Source organism: Hemicordylus capensis, chromosome 1 (genome assembly GCF_027244095.1).
Source record: "Hemicordylus capensis ecotype Gifberg chromosome 1, rHemCap1.1.pri, whole genome shotgun sequence".
NCBI lineage: Eukaryota > Metazoa > Chordata > Lepidosauria > Squamata > Cordylidae > Hemicordylus > Hemicordylus capensis.
In genome coordinates, this window is record NC_069657.1 from 96,057,834 (window position 1) to 96,081,487 (window position 23,654).

Consider the following 23,654-nt stretch of genomic DNA (forward strand, 5'->3'; position numbering starts at 1 on the left):
TCTCTGGCACAATGCAGTAAACTGAATTTCAGTTTCTGAATGTTTCATTCCGATATAACAACAAAAAGTGGCAGCCCTACTACTGTCCTAAAATAAAGTCAGGGGTAGGTTTTCAAACTGGGAAGAGAAAGGTTGGTCTGTCCAGTTGGTTGTGGTCAACTCTTAAGTGGAAGTTTTGGGAGATCTTTGTTGCTTCCCAGAATCTCCACATAACCCTGTATGTGAACTATTCTCCCATCAAACTCTCACTAATCAGTGTTGTAAAAGTGTTAATATAGAATTGCAACTATCAACAAAGAGGCAATATAATGTATGATAAAACCATATGAATGCCTGCAGTGTCACAGTGACTGGCAGGACTGACTGTGGATGTGAATTGTTAGGTTGAGGGCTTAAAAGCTTCCAGTAATCCCAGCACATTCTGAACTAGTTGGATGCATCTGCAGCTACACACTTTTTATGATGTGATTTGGTTATGAAAGTACATTCTGCCTTACGATCATTAGTCATTACAGGCTTGGTCTCACCAAGGTTGCCAAAGCTCCACAACTTTGCTTTGTTTTCAGTAGAGACAGCAGCACTCAGTTGCACTCAATTCTAATTTTCTCAGGACCTTTCATAGTCCTCAAAAGATGCCAAAATTCCCTAAATAATAATCAAGCCAGATAAAAATATGCAGGAATGTTGGCTTGCTTTAGAGCTTCTGACTTTTTTTCTGTCATTGTTTGACTGCTTTTGCTTACTGCACTTCAAAAATCACATGTTTACATGGTGTACAAACAAAAGTTTTTAAAGGTCCAGCACTGAATATTGGGAGGTTCTAAAATGGAAGTTGTTTTTCCTGCATTGTACCTTCCATCATTCATGATGCATCGGTGATGCCAAGCAGAAGGAACAGATTTGACTTTGTATCCTTAGTAATTAATGTTGCATGTTCTCATCTTCTTAATGAATAGAAATCTGTGTGATTTCAGTTATACAGGAGAGCCTTGTTATTTGCCAAACCACTATTCAGGTTTCTGCATATCCGCAGGGTGTCTTATAGATACCCATTTCCAATATCCACAGATACTAATGGGTTAAACCCCACGTATCTGTGGTTCCTAGAGGGCCAGAAGTGACCGTGGAGGTCACTTCTGGCTACCATTTTGTTTGGAGGATCGCAGGAGGAGCCATTTTGTGGCTCATTTCTTGTGGGGGGGAAGACTTTTCTGCACAATTTTTCATGGTTTGGGGGGGCATTCATCCTTTGGGGGCTTTCCTGGGCACATGGGGGACCCACAGAGCTGGTAGGTTCTGGGTCATGTTGGGAGTGTCTGGGGGCTTAAAAAATTTCCCCTCCATACTGGAACCTAAGCCCTCTTTCCCCATAGCCCTAATGCCCCATTACTCACAGTTCCATTACCCGTGGTAGTAGGTGAGAAATGGAACCCCCTACAAGTACTACAGAGAGAGCTTTAGGAAGTCTTAGCAAATTAAATTATCTTTATATACTGCTGACTGTAACGCTGTGGTGTATTCATTGCATATTAAGCAGGACACAACAATACACTTTGGAAGTGGAGTTTAGAATTTCCACTGGATTGATTGATTGATGGATTGATTGTTAAATTTATATACCGCCTTTCATTCAAACAATCCCAAGGCAGTTTACAGCAAAATTTAAAAACAAGATTGTAAAAAAGACACAAAATATTAAGCTAAAAATATAAAATAAATCTGATTAAAAATTTAAAACACAAGCATAAAAGCAATACATTTAGACATTCTTACTGGGTTCCATCACTAGCTAGATCTTTCACACTACTCTGAAATGCTATATGTCGTCTATTATCAACCCTGACACAGACAAGCTCCTGAATGTACTAGTATATTTAAATATGTGAGATACATTTTCAAAGTATCATTGAACATTTTGATATATGTTTTTGAAACTTATCACAGTTTTAGGTACACTCATTCTTCTCCTGCCAAGTAAAAATCCCCACTGTTCATATCCATTGATAAAGTAAGCCAAGCTCTGTGGTTGGGCATGTACTGTGTACAGTTGGGAAGTTAATTAAGAACAGCTTATGTAAGATGTTACATTTTATCATTAAAGTAGTGTGTACTGGTTATGAAAAGCTTGTTAGCATCTGCCATTTAATTTCCTCATGTCAGAGGTTCTCAGATTGTGAGGTGTACCCCTTGGGGAAGACAGCACACCTGGAAGGAGGGGCACAAACTTCAAGAGATTAATATGATCTCAAAGCAGGTGGAACTTTTCTCTTCTTACCGACTAAGACATTTGGTTGGTTGAATGCCATTTAGCAGAAAAACCAAGTTAATTTATATTGGATTTGTGACTGCTCTGCACTTAGCTTTGCTGCCTAATAATCTCAAAGTGATTTGGGAAGATCTCTTGTTTTCTTCTAGCGATGTTTCCCTAAGTGTGGTTTTAGGATGGAACTACGATGTCTTGTTCTATTTCCTTTTTAAAATCTAGTGCTGGATTAGTGCTTCAACCCACAGATCTTTGCACAGAGCAGCAAGGTGCATGAACCAGAACCTCAGCACTCTGGTGCTGACTTGGAATGCAGAGTGGGAGATCCAGAGGGCAGAATGAGTTTAGAAAAAGGGAGTAAGCTCTGAGTTTGAAAAATACTATTTTATGCCATAGACCAAGTTCTAACTTCATTTACAATCTTCATTTCAATTCTTTTAGATTCAAACAGTCACCAAGAAAGTACTTGTACCTCAGGAGATTGAAGAACCAGCCAATGTTACAGATTCCATCTTTGCCATGATGAATGAAACAGAAGTGACTCCAGAACCCCAGCTGGTCATTAAGAAAGGTCTTGAGTTTAAAGATGGAATGAATGTCTTAGGTATGGCAGAGTTTTGATATTGCTGTCTCCATGATATCTGCAGAGGTGCTAGTTAGGTTAATTTAAAGAAAAATCAAGCAAGTCTTTTGTTTGCATTGCTAAAAATGGAAATATGTTGGTGTACTTCCAGAAAAGTTCTCAAAAGTTCTCTTCTGTGAACATCATGCCATGAAAAGTTCAAACATTCACCTTCTCCCTATTGGGGAAGTGGAAAACAGAAAAATCAAAAGAGCACCAACGTCTATAAACACATTCCCCACCCCCCATATTATTAAAATATTATCTAAATACTGTTGGCAAATGTGTGGACAAAAATAATTCTGTTTGGGCATGCATGCATAGAGTGACTAAGGATAAGTACAAGGCTAATTCAGTTGTAAATTATTATTTAATCCTTTTATGGCCAGGATCCCAAGAACCACAAATCTAGTTCTATGATCCCAAGAAGGTTATAGGCCTTGTTTTCTCAAACAGCAGATCCCCATGATGCTTGGGAAGATGAAGTTGCTTTTGAGACCTTTAAAAGAAATTTGTGATGCAGTATGGATGTTGTTTGTTTGTTTTATTCAATCAATCAATCAATCAATCAATACATTTATATATCACCCTTCCTAAAGTGCCTTAGGGCAGTTTATATTAAAATAAAAAACACATAATAAAACTATATAAAAATTAAACTAGATTAAAGCTCATTAAAATTGAAATTAAACCTAGATATTAAAAGCCAGGCTGAAAAGATGGGTCTTTAAGACTCTCCAGAAGGCCTCCAAGGAAGATGACCCTCTTATATCCATGGGGAGCACATTCCACAACCTAGGGGAGACAAGTGGTAAGGTCCAATCCTAGGTCGCCACCAGATGAACTGGTGGCACCCAAAGTTCCCCTCCTGAGGACCTTAATGAGTGGTGGGGATCTTGTAGAGAAAGGCGCTCTCTCAAGTAATCTGGACCTAATCCCTTCAGGGCTTTAAAGGTAACTATCAGAACTATGTACTTTGCCCAGAAATGTATCAATAGCCAGTGCAATAATGTTTGAAGAACAAGTATTAAGAACATGTCAGCCTTATCAGGAAATGGCATATCTTCCTTAAACACCTGCCTGGAGGCAATTTGAGGGATAACAAACTGAAGTTAAATTCGAATAAGATGGAGGAACTGACTCTGGGGGGCTGGGACCTGAGAGATGGTTTAGATCTGCCTTTTTAGAATGGGCTTACACCCCACCCTCAAAGATCAGGTATATTTATTATTATTTATTTATCAGATTTATATACCGCCCTTCCAAAATGGCTCAGGGCAGTTCACAACATGATAAAAACAATTAAAACAAATTAACAATTAAAACCAAACTATTAAAACACAATAAAACCAATAAAACAGCCAGAAGCCCTGAAAATCAGGGCAACAGTTTAAAACAATTAATCATTTAAAACTCTGGAAGGCCAGGCCAAATAAGTACATTTTAAGGGCTCTCTTGAAGGACAGCAATGATCTCAAATTACGAATTTCTGCCGGGAGTGCATTCCATAGCCCAGGAGCAGCTATAGAGAAGGCTTCGCTATCAGACGAAATGGTGGCAACTGGAGATGGACCTCCTCAGATGACCTTAACGTGCGGTGGGGATCATGTAAAAGAAGGTGCTCTCTTAGATAACTCGGACCTAAGCCGTTCAGGGCTTTAAAGGTAATAACCAGCACTTTGTATTTTGCCCGGAAACATATCGGCAGCCAGTGTAGCTGTTTCAAAACAGGCATAATATGGTCTCTCCGGGTTGCCCCAGAGACCAATCTGGCTGCTGCATTCTGAACTAACTGAAGTTTCCGGACTACGTACAAAGGCAGCCCCACGTAGAGTGCATTGCAGTAGTCAAGCCAGGAGTTTACCAGCTGATGCACCACTGTTTTGAGGTCATCCTCTCCGAGGAATGGACGCAGTTGTCGAATCAGCCGAAGCTGATAGAAAGCACTCCTGGCCATGGCCTCCACCTGAGATACCAGGGTGAGGCCTGGGTCCAGGAGTACTCCCAAGCTGCGCACCTGCTCCTTCTGGGGGAGTGTAACCCCATCCAGCACAGGGAGATCTAACTCATCCCTCAGATTCTGACTCCCCACAATGAGCACCTCCGTCTTGCTTGGATTCCGCTTCAATTTGTTCTCCCTCATCCAGCCCATTACGGCCTGTAGGCAGGCATTTAGAGAATGAGTGCCATTTCCTGAAGATGAAAAGGAGAAGTAGATTTGGGTGTCATCAGCATACTGAGAGCACCCAGCACCAGATCTCCTGACGACCTCACCCAGTGGTTTCATGTAGATATTAAAAAGCATTGGGGCTTTTTTGTTTTTAAAAAAATGTTTTTAAACATTTTATAAGAATTTATAATTTTGCAACAACATGCCCAAGTTGCCCCCCACCCTGCTCCCATACCCTGTTTACAGAATGGAGCCCTGGGGGACTCCATATAACAGCTACCATTTTGAGGAGCAACTGTCACCAAGCTCCACCATCTGGAATCTACCTGAGAGATAGAAGCAGAACCACTGCAGAGCAGTGCCCCCTATCCCCAACTCCCCGAGGCGATCCAAAAGGATACCATGGTCAATGGTATCGAACGCCGCCGAGAGATCCAGAAGAACCAGCAGAGTCACACTCCCTCTGTCAATTCCCCGGTAAAGGTCATCCATCAGGCCGACCAAGGCTGTCTCAACCCCATAGCCAGCCCTAAAGCCAGTTTGAAATGGATCTAGATAATCAGTTTCCTCCAAGACTGCCTGGAGCTGGTTGGCCACCACCCTCTCAATCACCTTGCCCAACCAAGGGAGATTGGAGATTGGCCTGTAACTGTCCATCACTAAGGGATCCAAAGAAGGCTTCTTTAGGAGTGGTCTAATCAATCCCTCCTTCAAACAAGGGGGCACCCTACCCTCCCTCAGTGATGCATTTATGATATTAACTAGGCCATCTCCAACAATCTCCCTGCTAGATAGAAGCAGCCAAGTCAGGCAAGGATCCAGAGAACAGGTGGTAGGCCTCACCGCCCCAAGCAGCTTAGTATATAGCTTGGAGTGTTCCTGGATCCAAAACTCTTCTGGTTTCTCAGGTTGAGGCAGTGGCCTCAACTTTTTATCAGCTTTGGCTGATACGTCAGCTACATCCATTTCTGGAGACAAATTACCTTAAAACAATAGTACATATGTTGGTAACCTCCAGGCTTGACTACTGTAATGCACTCTACATGGGGCTGCCCTTTTACATAGTCTCAAAACTACAATTGGTACAGAATGTGGCAGCCAGATTGGTCTCTGGGACAACTCAAAGGGACCACATAACACCAATTTTAAGGGACTGCACTGGCTGCTGAGACATTTCTGAATGAAATACCAAGTGCTGGTTATTTCCTATAAATCCCTTAATGGCATGGTGCCTGGGTATTTAATAAGGATTCTTTGTCATGAACCCTGCTGCCAAATATGATCTTCTGGAGAGGTCTGGATACTGTTGCTGCCGACTCATTTGGTGGTGACTTGGGACCAGGCTTTCTCTGAGGCTGCCACGGGGCTTTGGAATATGCTTCCTGTTGAAATAAGAGCATCTCCTTCTCTGTTTGTTTTCAGGAAGACCCTCAAGACTCACCTGTTCTCACAGGCTTTTAACTGGAATTAATTTAATTAATTTCAGTTATTTAATTAATTAATTTCATTAATTAATGAAAGCCAGCGTGGTGTAGTGGTTAGAATGCTGGACTAGGACTGGGGAGACCTGAGTTCAAATCCCCATTCAGCCATGCTACTAGCTGGGTGACTCTGGTCCAGTCGCTTCTCTCTGACTAACCTACTTCACAGGGTTGTTGTGAGGAGAAACTCCAGTATGTAGTACACTGCTCTGGGCTCCTTGGAGGAAGAGCGGGATATAAATGTAAAAATAATAATAATAAAATAATAATAATTTTAATTATTTGTTTTAATAACTTATTTAATGAGATTGTTTTTATTGTGTTTTGTAGAATTTTAATCTGTTTTTACTTTTGTATATTATTTTAAATTTTGTATACCACCTAGACATGTACATATCAGGTGGCATAAAAATATGATAGATAGATAGATAGATAGATAGATAGATAGATAGATAGTCTCTCCTGGATATCCCAGGGACCAATCTGGCAGCTGCATTTTGAACTAACTGAAGTTTCTGAACTATGTACAAAGACAGCCCTACATAGAGCACATCTAATTCAACCAGTCATTCAACCTGGAGGTTACTAGCTGGTGTACTGCTGTTTTCACGCCATTCTCCTCAAGGAACAGGCGGAGTTGTCAAATTAATCGCAGACGGTAAAAAGTGTTCCTGACCACAGCCTCAACCTAAGGCATCAGGGTGAGACCCAGGTCCAAGAGCATTTACAACCTATGAACCTGGTTTTTTTTCTGGGGACGTGTAACCTCATCCAGAACAGGAAGTTCTATCCTGTCTTGTGGATTGTGACACCCAAAAATGAGCACCTCCAGCTTGCTTGGATTCAGGTTCAGTTTATTATCCTTCATTACATGTAATGCCATTACAGCCTGTAGGCGGGTATTTAAGGGGCTAATGCCATTTCTTGATATTGATGACACGGAAAAATCGATTTGGGTATCATCAGCATATTGATAACACCCAGCAGCAAATCCCCTGATGACCTCAACCAAGTAGGTGAAGTTTCTTGTAGGTTTCATATAGATGTTAAAAATCATTAGTAACAGAACGAAGCCCTGGGGCACTCCATATAGTAGCTCCTGTTGTGAAATGCAAATGTTGCCATACACCACCATTGACCTGAGACATAGGAACAGGACCACTGTAAAATAGTGCCTCCTATCCCCAATTCCCTCAGGCAATTCAGAAGGATACCATGATTATTGGTATTGAAAGCCATGAGATATCCAAAAGCACCAGCAGAGTCACATTCCCTCTGTCAATTCGCTGGCAAAGGTCATCTTTCAGGCCGACCAAGGCCACCTCAACCCCATAGTCCTCCCTAAAGCCAGTTTGAAATGGGTCTAGATCATCAGGTTCCTCCAAGACTGCTTGTAGCTGGTCAGCCACCACCCTCTCAATTATCTTACCCAACCATGGGAGGTTGGAGACTGGCCTATAATTATCTATCACCAGGGGATCCAGAGTGGGTTTCTTAAGAAGGGGTCTAACCACTGCCTCCTTCAAACAAGGTGGCATCCTTGCCTCCCTCAGTGAGGTATTCATGATATCAACTAGGGATGTACATGGAACCGGGCGGGGGTGCATCTTTAAGGGTGGAGGAGGGTGCACAGCACTCCTTGCCACCCCGTTGCCCCCTTTACCGGAAGTAACTGGAAGTACCCAACGCGCCTCCACATGCCAGGCATGGGCACACACACGTTGTGTTGGATACTTCCAGTTACTTCTGGCAAAGGGGGCAATGAGGCAGCAGGGAGGTATGCCGCGGTCCTGATAGACTTTAGAAAAATGGAGAGCTGGAGGGAGTGGAAGCAGAGGGAGGGTAAGTGCACCCTCCCCTGCCCTTAAAGATGCACCCCCCTGCACCTTCAAACCTGTGGAACCACCCGCCCATAAAGGGCCTCTGAACCGGTTCTGTGCACATCCCTAATATCAACTAGGGCAGCCCAGTTAAGCACCCTGCAAGATTAAATCAGCCAGGTTAGGTAAGGATCCAAAGAACAATTAAGAGAGAGAATGTTAAAAATTCCATGAATTGGTACAAGCCGTGCTTCTTTTGGGTTTGTGTCTATAGTAGAGATGTTCAATTCGATTTGACCTTGAATTGATTCAGGTCAAATTGGGGGTGATTCAGGGTTTCTACTACATTTGATCTTAACAAAGAACCGAAAATTGAATCACCCTCAAAATAGAGGGCCCAATTTGGGATAATCAAGTCTGATTTGAACCAAAATGATTTGGATGATTCGAGTGCAATTTTTCTGGGGAAAGCTGGTCTACCAATTGGGGTTGCTGGGTAGACCAGCCCCCCCAGAAAAACAGGCCTCAAAATGGTGCTTGAATCACTTGAATAAATTTGAGATATTCGAGGTTGATTCAATAAGGCTGCCTATTAAGCTGGCTACATTTGACGAATCAACTCGATCCGATTCAAGCTCAAATTGAATTGCAAAAATTGCTTAGTGCACACCCCTAGTCTATAGTCATAACCATAATTGTTATTAATTAATAAATTGTTAAAGAAACAATTATATTAATGCATTAAATTTTAATCTCTTACAGATGTTATTATAAAGTCTATACATTAAATAAGCTGCTGTTATGAATATTTCTGTGCTGCTTTTCATTCTCTTAATTCTGTGACACAAATTAACTATTGATCTGAGCCAATCAGGATGCACTTGTCAGCTCTGTGCTGTTCTTGGTTTATACATTTCATAGAGCTGATGTAAAAAATCTGTATGGAACATATATGGCAGGATATGAATTTTCTGTACCACTGGTAAGCACAAACAAACCCCACTTCAGTTACCTTGACCTCCTTAGTGTATTGTGTTCTGTTCCTGTATGACTCTAGGCAGATTAGACTGACACTGAAAGTTGTTGTTGTTGTTGTTATTTACATTTTATATCCCGCTCTCCCTTCAAGGAGCCCAGAGCAGTGTACTACATACTTAAGTTTCTCCTTACAACAACCCTGTGAAGTAGGTTAGGCTGAGAGAGAAGTGACTGGCCCAGAGACACCAAGGAAGTCTCATTGCTGAATGGGGATTTGAACTCGGGTCTCCCCGGTCCTAGTCCAGCACTCTAACCACTATACCATGCTGGCTTGTACTCCTCAAGGAGATGGTCACCTGTACCATTCAGTCATTTCTCTGGAAACAGAGTAGGAAAGATAAGAAGACTGTGAATTTAGTAAAGATAAGAAGACAGGGTAGGAATGATGAGAAGACTGAGAATTTTGCAGAGGTGGTAGCCTCATGTTTTATCCTTTTGAATTATTATCATCTTACTGGAACACTTTCTGCCAAATTGTGATATAAAGCACATACCTGGAGCATGGGCTCACATCAGCACACACCACAGCAATAGCCCATGTGTGCTGCTGTGCCTGACAAATCACTTCTTGTAATCAAGGTTTTGTATCATAAAACATGAGTGACTGCAGTTTTGCTAAGGGAGCAAGCACATTACTCATTGCCCTAAATTAGGTCTGTATTTGCGGGAATTTGCAATTGCCAGAAAAATAGTTGTGTGTTTTCAATAGTTGTAAATATACTCAGAACTACAGCATTTGATGTTCTAATCTGTAGTTTTGTTGAGATAGTGTGCTGCATATTGCAACTGTTGGATCATAGATGGCAATAGCAAACTACCAATCCTAGCAAGAGACTTCTGTAAATCAAAGATATGTTTCATGTTTTCTTTATGGAATGTTTATGAAATAGGTCATAAAAGCACAGATGTTCTGAAATATCTTTGATTTACAGTCCACATAGTGCTTGATCCAAAAGTATTGATTTTTGCCATCAGTCAGTTACAGTATTTATCTTCTATATATATAATTCTCTAAGGCGCACCCATGGCTAATCCCGTGTGTGGTAGCTCTCGCAAGAGTTCATGAGCAAAGCACCTGATTGGGCAGTGGGGATTCCATATGCAGATAGAGAGGAAGAGCCTGTGAGAGCAGAAGCACCATAGTAATTGGGTAGTGGGGATTCCATATGCAGATAGGGAGAAGGAGCCTGTGATGGCTAAGGTCAGTCTGAATGCAACTGTTTCTGGTCGGAAGATGTTCTTGATTGTAGAGGAGAGGAATCTATATAAATGGTGGCTGCAGCTTGGCCAATATGTGCCAGCAACTCTGCAGCCACAACCAAGGGGGGTGAGGGTGATGGAGTAAAGGGATGGAGTAGTGACCAAGCGGGGTGAGGGGGATGGATGGAGGAGGAGGAGCAGGAGTGCAGCTCAGGTGAGGGTGGAGAGATCTTGAGGTGAGGGGGTCTGTGGCAGAGGGTGAGGGGAACAATCAAGTATTAGCACGCAAATGCTCTGTGCGGATTAAGCCAGTTTATTTTATTTATTTGACTGATTGATTGATTGATTGATATACACCACCCTTCCAAAAATGGCTCAGGGTGGTTCACTCAAGCACATTCCCTCAGGGCAGTTCACACATGCACATTCACTTTTGTATATCCTCTGTTCATTCATGAGTGGAAAGGCAAATCCCATGCTTTGTCAGGGGAAAACAGTGCCAGTCAAAGAATTTTCAGTTTCCAATTGTAAATGAATAACCATTAATCTGTATATGTACATTTATGATATTGTTCTATCATGGTAACAATATTTTATGCATTGCATCTTTGCAATCTAACGTATAATTCCCCAGCTTGTACCATGTGTTTGTTGCAATACCTTCTAGGACATTTGAGAGTTTAGAAAATTCAGACCTGACTTACACGCCTTCTCCCTACAGAAAACCACCACCTCAGAAGCTTAATTACCTTTGCCGACTCTTAGAATAAATGCTGCTGTTTTCATTGGCGGGGTGGGGCTGGGCAGGCTTCTAGAAAGGCAAGCAGGCAGCACAGTTCTGTTATTCAGCATTTCATGTTCCACTTGCTTTCCTTTACATGATGCTCATGTTGACCCATAACATCTGCTGTCTGCTTGAGAAAGTGGGTCACTCCAAACCACATAAAAATACAGCTGCTCACAACATAAAAATAAATAACCAACCAAACAAACAAACAAACAAAAAAACCAACCACCAACCCACATAAAACATAAAATTGTCAGCCAGTGGGTGAGAAATAAAATGCTGGGAAGGAAGAAGTGCTGGTAAAGAGGGGATGGATGGAAGGAAAGAGAGAAGAATGGAAAGGTGGAGGATCAGAAAAATAAGTGCAGAAGAGGAACAGGAGGAGGAAGAGGAGAGAACTTCTCCAAGCACAGACAAAAGGAGAGAGAGGGAGGATGGAGGCTAACATCACCAGAAAGGGAGAAGGGGGACACGCAAAACCAACAATAGGCCATTCAACTGGTCATCTTTGATGGGCTTCCAGCTAGTAATACAATAAAGACATTTGACTGGCTTCTAAGGCACTTAGCCTTTAAAAATTAGATCCCCTGATTTCTGCCTATTTCCCTTCCATACTGTAACCCCTTGCCATTACAAGGGCCCCATGACCCTCAAGATTTTGGGAGGATGCAGGGGGCCTCAGTGGTGAGTAGGGGGAGGAAAAGCCCTGTTATGTGAGCAGAATTTCAGCCCCATATGTATCACATCCAACCCAATATGTGTCAAAGTGCATTCAGAAATGCTCTAAAACAGGGTTGAACAACTCTGGCTCTCCAGCTGTTGTTGGACCACAGCTCCCATCATCTCTAGCCAGAGTGGCCAATAGTCATAGGAACATAGGAAGCTGCCATATACTGAGTCAGACCATTGGTCTATCTAGCTCAGTATTGTCTTCACAGACTGGCAATGACTTCTCCAAGGTTGCAGGCAAGACTCTCTCTCAGCCCTAACTTGGAGAAGCCAGGGAGGGAACTTTGAAACCTTCTGCTCTTCCCAGAGCAGCTCCATCCCCTGAAGGGAATATCTTTCAGTGCTCACACTTCTAGTCTCCCTTTCACATGCAACCAGGGCAGACCTTGCTTAGCTAAGGTGACAAGTCATGCTTGCTACCACAAGACCAGCTCTCCTCTCCTCTCCTCTCACTCAGGAATGATGGTAGTTGTAGACCAAGACTACACAACTTTGGCCCTCCAGCAGTTTTTGAATGTCAGCTCCCATCATTCCCAGCCACCATGGTCAATAGTCAGGTATGATGGGCGTTGCAGTCCAACATCTGCAGGAGGACCAAAGTTGTGCAGCCCTGCTCTAAAACAATACTTTCTTCGTGAAAGTTTTAATAGAGTAATAACCATTAAAAGGGCATTTTAGTCATGGAGTGTTATGCAGTTGGTTATGAGGGTGATTTAATACAGCTGCAGGAATGTATGTTCTTTCATCTTGCTAGGGCCACAATACTCTTAATATTCTGGTATTCTTTCAACAGGTCTCATTGGGTTCTTCATAGCTTTTGGTATTGCAATGGGGAAGATGGGAGAACAAGCAAAGATGATGGTGGACTTCTTCAATATCCTGAATGAGATTGTGATGAAGTTGGTAACCATGATCATGTGGTAAGTCAATATAGTCACCATCTGAAATATACCAAGTCCTCTTGCCTCTCACATTTTGTATCTTACCCACAGTTCCTTTAATTATATATTTTACTGTAATTTTGAATCTTTGGTGATTATCTCACACATTTATTTTCCAAATGTTTATTGCCGCTTCTCTAAATTGCTCAGGGTGGTGTACATGGGAGACATCCCATTTTCACCTCATTACTATTTTATGTGCCAAGCTGGACAGAGAAAAGGGAGGTTTATGGGATTGACCCATTGAGTCCAGGGGTCCTTAGTCTAAGTTTAGCACTTCAGCTGCTATACCACAGCACAGCTTCAGGAGCTCATGAGCCAATCAGAAGAGGATGTTGCTTTTGTCTCTGTATATTTACTTTATGACCTGTTCTTCTGCCCAAGCTTTCCTGCTGCTCAATCATATTGGGTTGGCCTCAAAAGGACTAGATCTTTTGCACAGCTGCTGCAATCCCAGCAGCCAGTAGTCAGGGTGCTGCAGCAGGCAGTTGTTTTCTGCCTAGGACCTTTGTTCATTTGTATATAGGAGAACATTTTGTCTATGGAGAAAGATTCTTTTCTAAGGTACGTTCTGTCCCATTATTTATGACTTATCTGAGGAAGATGCATCCCCTCCAGCAGCTCTAGTGATTTATAAAACTCTTGTGAGCACCATCTGAACATAAAACAAAAATGGGCATCTGGTGAGGATGCTTTGTTATTGTCTTGTAAAGATTATCTTCAGTGAATGTTCCAGGGAGCAGACTGCATGGCACCTGAGAAAATGGTGTTCAAAACAGAAAATGTGAGAGTCCCATAGACACTTGAATGAATGATTGATTGAATGCATGTGGGTGATGTTCAGATGGTTCATTAAAAGGTCAGGTAGAAAGCTGCTTCTCCCCACCCCCACCCCCTCACCTGCTGTCTCCCTATGTCCCATTTCAGATTTTCTTTATCAAATCAAAATATATCCAAAATGAAAAAAAGTAAGCGGCATGTTGGGAAAAGTTAAAATAGGGTGAAAGGATAGGGATTCTTACAGGGCATTATTCATGCTTTTCCCACTCTCTCTCTCTTTGCTCATTCACAGTTAGATATTTTTAGTAGCCTATGTGCTAGATCCTGGGAAGTTGTATTGCTGCTTGAGTCTTTGTGGGAGGTCTGAATAAGTGTCTCTTTCAACTTAGTGTCTGGGTTCTGAACTGCACATGTAGGTTGGAATGGATTGTGCTATCATCAGTCTGGAATACAGAAAGGCTTGTACTGGGGTTGCTACAAAGCAGATATTTGATTAACCTGCTCACCTTTTTAATGCTTGGTTGGTGTTTGGCACAAGCAATGGGAAAGTCAGTAACCTGAGACAGCCAGGCAATCCTTTCTAACTACCTGGTGGGCTTCATCATCATGCAATTATGGGTTATGAGTTAGTTACAGAATAAAGCAGGCATGGGCAAACTTGGCCCTCCAGCTGTTGCTGAACTATGTCCCAACACACACACACACACACACACACACACACACACACACACACACACACACCAACAATAAAGTGTGGCTGGGGATGATGGGAGTTGTAGTTCAGCAACAGCTGGAGGGCCAAGTTTGCCCATGCCTGCTTTATTCTGTCAGCGCTGTGATAGTGTGATTGCACTGCTTTCGGGATAGCTCTTTTACGCTGATAGGGAGCACAGGAGGGTAGACAGACTGAATTCTAGTGCTGATAAGCACTGCTGTCCTAAGCAAGGGAAGCTGATCTGTTTAGTGATCTGCAAATGTCGATTGAAAGAGGCATCTTCTCCCTGTCCAACAATGCCCAGCACTGCAGTAATCTATCCAAGGGGTCAAACCGAGGCCCTCCAGCTAGTGTTGGTGCTGTCACTCTCATCATTCCCAGTGACAATAGCCGGAATGATGGGAGTTGTAGGCTGGAGGGCTGTAGTTTGACACCCTGGACTCTAGTCAGTCTCTGCAGCCTAGGCCACTGCTTTTGCAGGAGCCAGCCACTCGCTACTCGAATGTGTGGCGCTGCTTGTTTGCCCCAGCCCCCTTCCCACAAGGAGCATGGAACACCAGGAGAACGCTTCCCATTGACTCCCCGGGTGCTCCCGGGGAAGGGCTAGGGCGACAAGTGTGGGAGCATGCCGGTTCCCGCTCAGTCTGGCTCTTGAAGGCACTCCTCCCTCCCATCCCTCAGATATAAGCTGGGCCTTGCTGGTCACTGTTTGGGGCCGGGCGGGAATTTTTGGGGTCCACATCTAATTGGTTGGCAGCGTGCGCCTTTTTTCACTTGCCCCGGTCTATATCTGTATGCCCGGTAGTCAGTTAGCACCGTAACTTTCCGGTCACATTTGGCAGGTACAGTGCGGAGGGAAAGAACAGCTGAAAACGGGTGATACAACTTAGGTCAGCGTTTGGCTTCAAGAAGGAAGAGGGGATCCCTTGAGGTTTGACAGATCAGGGATGCCACTGAACCCTTCTTCTCTGTAAAGTGACATCCTCCCATATGGCTGTGAAGCATCGGAAGGGTGTCGTTAGTACCAGAGACCTGACCTAGGTTGACTAGGATGGGCGGTTCCTGCTTTGGAGCAATGGAGCCGTCCGGAGCCAAGGTGCTATCGCCATTCATCTCTAGGCCAAGGCCACTCAGTGGCTGGCCTTCCAGGAACCACACTGTGGTGGGTGGAGCACCAATCCCAGCTGAGTGCCATGCTAGCACTCAAAGAATTATCTCTCAATAAACGTGGCCAGGGGTGTAACGAGGCTGGAGTGGGCCCAGAGACAAAATTTTAAAACGGGCCCCTCGCTGATACACACACACTCACTTCACATGTGACTTGCCCCTGGGGGGCCCCAAATTTCACCAAAGAATCATGTGTCCGTGTCTCTTTGGGTCTGGGCGCAATGTGCTTTTTTGCCCTGTAGCTCTGTCCCAGTATCCTTTCTATTTTGTCAAGTTTTGTGTTTTCTTCTAGGTATTCTCCATTAGGCATTGCCTGCCTCATCTGTGGGAAAATCATTGCAATCAAGGACTTGGAAGTAGTTGCCAGGCAACTTGGAATGTACATGGTCACTGTGATTGTGGGCCTTATCATCCATGGAGGGATCTTTTTGCCTTTGATATACTTTGTAGTAACAAGGAAAAATCCCTTTTCATTCTTTGTTGGTATTTTCCAAGCATGGATTACTGCTCTAGGCACAGCTTCAAGGTATTTGAACACAATGTGACATATTTATAGAGCAAACTCTTATATTAAATGCAAAGCCTTTGTAATACTTGGTTTATATTACATATCTGAGTGGGTGTTCAAAGCTCACTTTCATGGCTCTGAGCTTAATGAAATGCACTCCTGAGTGCTTTTGGGGGATTATTTTATTTTGGGGATTTAAAAAAAAAAAAAAACAGACTTTGAGTGACCAGGAAATAGTATATTTATTTTATTTATTTTTTACATTTTATATCCCGCTCTTCCTCCAAGGAGCCCAGAGCGGTGTACTACATGCTTACGTTTCTCCTCACAGCAACCTTCTGAAGTAGGTTAGCCTGAGAGAGAAGTGACTGGCTCAGAGTCACCCAGCAAGTATCATGGCTGAATGGGGATTTGAACTTGGATCTCCCCGGTCCTAGTCCAGCACTCTAACCACTACACTATGCTGGCTATATTAGTATAGTGGCTAAAGAACATATGATATTATTGTTAGCTAATTAATTAACCTAAATATGCACAAAATGTATAGATTGGATTGTAGACCTTACCATTTTACTGTTTCCCAACTTAGGGATATAGGAAGCTACCATATACCAAATTAGACCATTGGTCCATCTAGCTCAGAATTATCTACACAGACTGGCAGCTTCTCCAAGGTTGCAGGCAGGAATCTCTCTCAGCCCTTGGAGATGCCAGGGAGGGAATTTGGAACCTAGATGCTCTTCCCAGAGCAGCTCCATCCCCTGAGGGGAATATCTTGCAGTGCTCACACTTCTAGTCTCCCATTCATAGGCAACCAGGGCAGACCCTGCTTAGCTAAGGGGACAAGTTATGCTTGCTACCACAAGACCAGCTCTCCTCCTCCAACTTCTTTAACACCATCACATAGGGTCACATAAACACACACATGCTCTCTCTCTCTCTCTCTCTCTCTCTCTCTCTCTCATTCACACACACACACACACACACACACACACACACACACACACACACACACACTCACCACTTTCACTGTTGCAGTTGCAACTGTTGGACTCAACTGGTAGTCTTCCTTTCAGCTGACACTCTCTTTATAGCTGCTCAACTCAGCACCAGTCTCTGTGTGGGTAGCTATTAGGCTTTTTGCCCTTCTGAAGGTTCAGAAGGGCAAGGTTACCTTTCATAAAGGCTCTTCTTAGTTCTGAGCAGCCTCCTCAGATTTCAGGAAGATCTCTCCTCCAGCTCTCAGTTTGTAGCTATCACCTCACTGGGTTCTCTCCCAGTAGGCCTCTCCCGCTATAGTTCCCTGGTTTGTCCAAATGGACCAGACTCACATGCAATTAGGAACAAGCATGTCCTGCTCCCCCTCATGGCACAGCATTCCCATTGTTCTAACTGCATGCAGGGTGGGTTGGGATGAACCACCCCCTTATAGAGAATCGAAGCTCTATTTGCATACACACAATCCTTGGAGTATTTAGATTGCACTAGAGTGGGTGGTTCAGATGAACCCTCCCATGCAATTAGGAGAAAGAGACTGGCATACTGGGAGGGGGGAGTGGAATGGCCTCATTCAAGTTCCTGATTGCCTGAAGATACAATTCCTGCCCCGGCCCTTACTGTTTAGCCCCATTTGTTTTCTGTATATATTGAATTAATGTTTAAGAAAAGTGGCATTAAAAAAACCTAAATATACAGCGCCACACTTATCTTTCATTTTACTTGACCCTTCAGTGCTGGTACATTGCCTGTTACCTTCCGGTGTCTTGAAGAAAACTTGGGCATTGATAAGCGTGTGACAAGATTTGTCTTGCCTGTTGGAGCTACTATTAACATGGATGGAACTGCCCTTTATGAAGCAGTGGCTGCCATATTCATAGCACAAATGAATGGAGTTGTATTGGATGGTGGACAGATAGTCACTGTCAGGTGGGTTTCATGTTTTATGATGGAAATAGAATATTCCAGAGCTTGATAGAAGTATAAAAATGGGAACAGTTGGAAACCTCAGTTGAAACAAGCAGAAAAAAATGCTTCGTTTTTGCCACTATTGTCTGAAGTTTCCCAATTCCCTACAATAGCTATTTGTACCTGCTAACTTGGCAAAGAGGCACCTTTTTAATGTGGTGATTCTCTTTATTTAGCAGGGGGAGAGTAACTGGCCCCATCCACCCCCAGCATAGTACCTCCAGTGACTGTTGCTAGTGTCTATCTTATGTTTCCTTTAGATTGTGAGCCCTTTCCATCTTATTTTTTAATTTATTATTTCTTCCTTAGGAGCCATTTTTGGAAGGGCAGTATAGAAATCAAATAAATAAATAAATAAAGACACACACCCTATTTACAATAACTATTTACATTTATACTTGGAAAAAACACAACTGCAAACAAGGAAGTGGTTTCTGTTTAGAGTTTATAACATGTGAAGTGCCAGACAGTTTTTTAAACAGATAATGGCCCACATGTTCCACAGTGTAATATGGGTGGGCCTTGTCACCCGTATTACAGTTGTCCCTCACCAACCGCAAGGTTTTCCTGGAAAACCTCTCGGTTGGCGAATTCGTGGTTGACAAGGCATTAAAACTAATGGGAAAGAGGGGCTGAAGGGAATCACGGTCACAAAAATACAGAATAAAACAGTTAAAAGAAAAAAATCACCCCTGAACCCCCAAAATCACCCATGGCCCCTAGAAATTGCCCCCTGGCCCCCAGAAATGACCTCCTGACCCCCAAAATAAACCCCCAATCCCAAATTTCAAAAAAAAAAAAACTCACCAAACCACAGATACTCAGGTTGCGGTAAGGAACATAGGAAACTGCCATATACTGAGTCAGACCATTGGTCTATCTAGCTCAGTATTGTCTTCACAGACTGGCAGCGGCTTCTCCAAGGTTGCAGGCAGGAATTTCTCTCAGCCCTATCTTGGAGATGCCAGGGAGGGAACTTGGATCCTAGATACTCTTCCCAGAGGGGCCCCATCCCCTAAGGGGAATATCTTACAGTGCTCACACTTCTATTCTCCCTTTCATATGCAACCAGGATGGACCTTGCTTAGCTAAGGGGACAGGTCATGCTTTCTACCACAAGACCTGCTCTCCCTTAATGGGAAACACAAGAAGTACATGAGTAGTGCAGTTGCTAATGCTGAGATTGACTAATGCAGAACTGGTGCACACATGAGAGGAGGGATTTCAGTATTCTCCTCTTCCTCCAGAAGCACTCTGTACCTTGCAAAAATATGTCCCTGTGGGTTGTGCATCCTTCAGCGACATCTTGTTGGATGACACAGAGCACTTCTGAGAGAAGGGGAGGTGATCTAAATTTGCCTTCCCATGCAATCACCAGTACTATGTCATTCTGAAACTCAGCAGCACCACCAGTGCTTCATAAATCAGGATTTGTGTGTTTCTATAGAATGCCCCTGTATTTCTATAAAAATTGGGATGCTTTACAACCCAAAGCCTAGGCTTGTACAATTCCAGTATTGATAATAGAAATGCAAAAGAATCTTTTTAAACAAGCAGATATTCATTTTACAGCCTGACAGCCACTCTTGCAAGTGTCGGAGCTGCCAGCATACCCAGTGCAGGACTGGTTACCATGCTTCTCATCCTCACCGCAGTGGGTCTTCCCACTCAAGACATCAGCTTGCTTGTTGCTGTCGATTGGCTGCTGTAAGTAACATTGAGGACTGCTTTTTAAAACTTTTCCAAGTAGCGATGCAGTATGTTAAGTACTCACCTGGTGTTACTTCCTCCACAATGAGTGAAACGCAAGATGAGAAACACCCTTTGTCTGCACCAGGCATTGTTCAGCTGACTTAGAGGTTCTTAAACTTGGGTCCTCAGATGTTGCTGGAGTACAACTCCTATCGTTTCCAGGCCAAAGCAACTGTACTCCAACAATATCTGAAGTTTGAGAAGTTACTATGTATGCAATAAGGCAATTAGGGGGGAATCTGCTTACACTTAATCTGCCCAGTTTATTCTAATGTGGAGAGTCTGTTCCTATATGTTTCATTTCCCCCCTCCCCCCTCCTAAAATAGTTGGCATAATGAATGCTATTTTAGGCCAATTCTAAATGCATCCAACAAAGTTTATTATTCCCTGTGGGAAAGCTGCATCCCATCATGTCTTAAAGAAAGCTACATCCAGACAGCATTTACATCCCAGGCAACCAACGCACTTAAGGCAGTCATTAGGAGAGTGCCTGCTTACTCAGGTTGCACAGGGGTGCCAGGACTAAGTGGGTTAGTTGGCTTGTCCATGTAGATATTCTGGTTGCTTCCTTTGCCCTCATACAGGGGTATCCAGTTGGTCTCTGGGTCTGTCTTTTTTTGCTTCAAGGAGCAGGATCCTGTTTGGGTTGGCACCTGTAAAACAGCAGCTTAGTGACACAGCACATATTGTCTATTTTCTTGTGAAGTTCCTACCAGCAGTACAGTGAATGAGACTTCCTTGAGCCACTTAACATATCATATTCACTAGTCCTGATGTGAGGACTAGCATAGCATCCATATGCCATATCTGAACACAATAACCCAGCAGCCAGATTTTTAAGCACCTAGCTAGAAAGACAGTGTTGTTGTACATGGGAGGTAGGGTGTGGCTCAGAGCCAGCAGAAAGCTGGCAAAAGGAAAAGATTATATTCTGTGCTGCAAGTATATTTATGAAGTCACGATGCAAAACAGGAAGAAAACAGAGAAACCCATTGGCAGCCATTGGACCCATATTCATATTTTAAATGCATGTTTATATTGGAATAAAAATGGACAGTCTTCCAGCCAGTAGGCGGATGTTAAATTTGTACATGTGGCTGTTTGTGGTTTCAAGGAAATGTCATTTTAAATATGTCACTTTAGAACAGAAAAGCCCTGCCTGCATGGATAGACTCTTGAGCCATAATTCACCACAGAGTTAAAGACCTACCATTGTGTTATCTGATCCTGCTGCTGGTAGGTAATGCTATTGGCAGCAGGGCCGGGGGCGACCCTGTCCCCTCAAGCAATTCCTGTGTGAGCAAACAAGGATGGTGTTTGCTTCTGTAGAAAAGGTCACAGGTGGAGTAGAAGGATTTCTCAAGGCAGCAAAAAAAGAAGGGAAGCTCCGGGTTTTTAGGATGTGATGGTAAGCAGTGGAATGCCTGGAATTTTAAAGTGTTAATTCTTCAAACTGATTCACATAAGCTTTCTTGCGGCTTATTTCAAACAGGTCTGACTTTATCTTTATTATTTAAGTAGTCATAACAATCATGATGTAGCCTGTTTAGGTTACAACATACTGTAAAATCCTTACTCCCCGGCCCCTGCTGGCCTGTGAGAGCCCTGGCTTTCACATTTTGAAGAAACAGAATCCTGTGTGGTAAAGCCTCCTGTGTGCAAACCTGATGACTGAAATGGCCCATGAGTAAGCTACCAGATATTCCCATTTTACAAATTCTAGAAACTGAGAATGAAATAATAACTTGCTCAAAACCCCATAGTGAGACAACATGGCTGCTGGAAATTGTGGAAACAGTGGTCTAGACTCCATTCGCTCCTATAGCATGTCTTGCTCTGCTTTTTGTCTTTCCTGTTTGAATCAGCACACTCGGACTAATCGTAGGAACAGTTTCTGCATGTCTTCAGATGGCTAGGATACTGATTGGCAGTTGTGTGGAGGAAAAATGACAGTCACAAACGAAAAGAGATTTCTGGTGAAAAGGGCAGATGGCAAACCTGAGCATACAACAATCACCATATACTAAAAAAAGCGGCTCAGGGAAAATCAATCTGATTTGACATACCAATCTTTCATGGTTCTGTGAATTGTATTTTTTCTTATATCGCTGTATGCTATCATGCCAATGAAGTAATTGAAAACATAGAGAAATGTCATCTTGTGATCACATACCGTCCATTTCTGGAGGTAAATGACCTTAAAACAGTGGTAAATATGCTGGCAACCTCCAGGCTTGACTACTGTAATGCACTCTACTTGGGCTGCCTTTGTACATAGTCTGGAAGCTACAATTGGTACAGAATGCGGCAGACAGATTGGTCTCTGGGACAACTCGAAGGGACCACATTACACCGGTTTTAAGGGAACTGCACTGGATGCCGATATGTTTCTTGGTGAAATACAAAGTGTTGATTATTACCTATAAAGCCTTTAATGGCTTGGTTCCAGGGTATTTAAGAGAGCGCATCCTTGTTCTGAACCCTGTTATGATCTTCTGGAGAGGTCCAGTTACAGTTGCCACCAGTTCGTTTGGTGGCAACCCAGGACCAGGCTTTTTCTGTGGCTGCCCCGGGGCTTTGGAATATGCTCCCTGCCCTTCTCTGTTTGTTTTCAGGAAGATCCTCAAGACTCACCTGTTCTCACAGGCATTTAATTAGAATTAATTTTAATAATTTGTTTTAATAATTATTTTATGCTACTGTTTTAATTGTTCTATGTATTTTAATCTGGGCTGATTTTTAAACTGCCTAGAGATGTACAGTACATATCAGGTGGTATAAAAATATGATAAATAATAAATAAATTATAGTTGTTTAGGTACAGATCTAAATAGATCTAAATATCTATTTTGGAAGTATTTCTGATGTAGGCTAAATAGTTTGAGGTGCCAGTGTGGTGTAGTGGTTAGAGTGCTGGACTAGGACTGGGGACACCCAAGTTCAAATCCCCATACAGCCATGATACTTGCTGGGTGACTCTGGGCCAGTCACTTCTCTCTCAGCCTAACCTACTTCACTTTGTGAGCAGAAACTTAATGATGTACACTGCTCTAGGCTCCTTGGAGGAATAATGGAATATATGTTGGGGGGGGACTTTTTTGGAAAGAATTAAAAGCCTCATGGCTTTTCAAAATCAAGATGATGAAAATCTTCTACAAATTGGCTACTCTTCATTATCCAAAATGAAATTTTACAAAAGCAGCTGATTCGCAAGAATAGTTCATAAGGTTTTATTTTCTCCATTTTAGAACAGTGCTTAGAACGATTAAAAATGGCTGTAGCAATGAGTTGCAACATGTATTTCTGAATGTTTGCTAAAATAGATTAGATACATTTAATCTTCTGAGGTCTGTGGGCCTCAGAAGATGGAGAGTGGGGAAAAGATAGCAACATTTTCACTAGGAAATCTTTTAGATTTTTCAGTTCTGTTGCTGTTCATCCACTTCAAACTGGACAAAATATGAAGTGGCATTTTGAGGAACAGTGCTATTTGCTAACAACTGGAATTAATCCACGGTCATCGTGATAGCCAAGATTTGTATGAGTCCCAAAGGTGAAATTGACAAGTTTAGCAAATGTCACAGAAAGGTCTCCAACATAGAGATACTATACCCAGAGAAACAGGGAATTAGGAAGAACAGTCTCGTATATATAAATGGTTCGGATTCAACTTCTAAACTAATTGCTGAAAGGCAGAACTACCCCTGTAAAATTA

At 42.8% G+C, this 23,654-nt stretch overlaps 1 protein-coding gene across 3 annotated transcripts in view; it reads left to right on the plus strand.

The window, feature by feature from the left end:
• Positions 1-23,654, plus strand: part of SLC1A2 (solute carrier family 1 member 2) — a 160,971-nt gene that overhangs the window by 114,779 nt on the left and 22,538 nt on the right. For all 3 annotated transcript variants that reach the window (XR_008312740.1, XM_053282049.1, XM_053282063.1), the window contains exons 5-9: positions 2,705-2,867; positions 12,904-13,030; positions 16,006-16,239; positions 17,953-18,147; positions 19,759-19,893. Coding sequence is in view for 2 of the 3 variants with exons in the window: in XM_053282049.1 (XP_053138024.1) it covers positions 2,705-2,867; positions 12,904-13,030; positions 16,006-16,239; positions 17,953-18,147; positions 19,759-19,893 (854 nt within the window). In the remaining variant the exon portion in view is untranslated. The remainder of the gene's footprint in view (positions 1-2,704; positions 2,868-12,903; positions 13,031-16,005; positions 16,240-17,952; positions 18,148-19,758; positions 19,894-23,654) is intronic.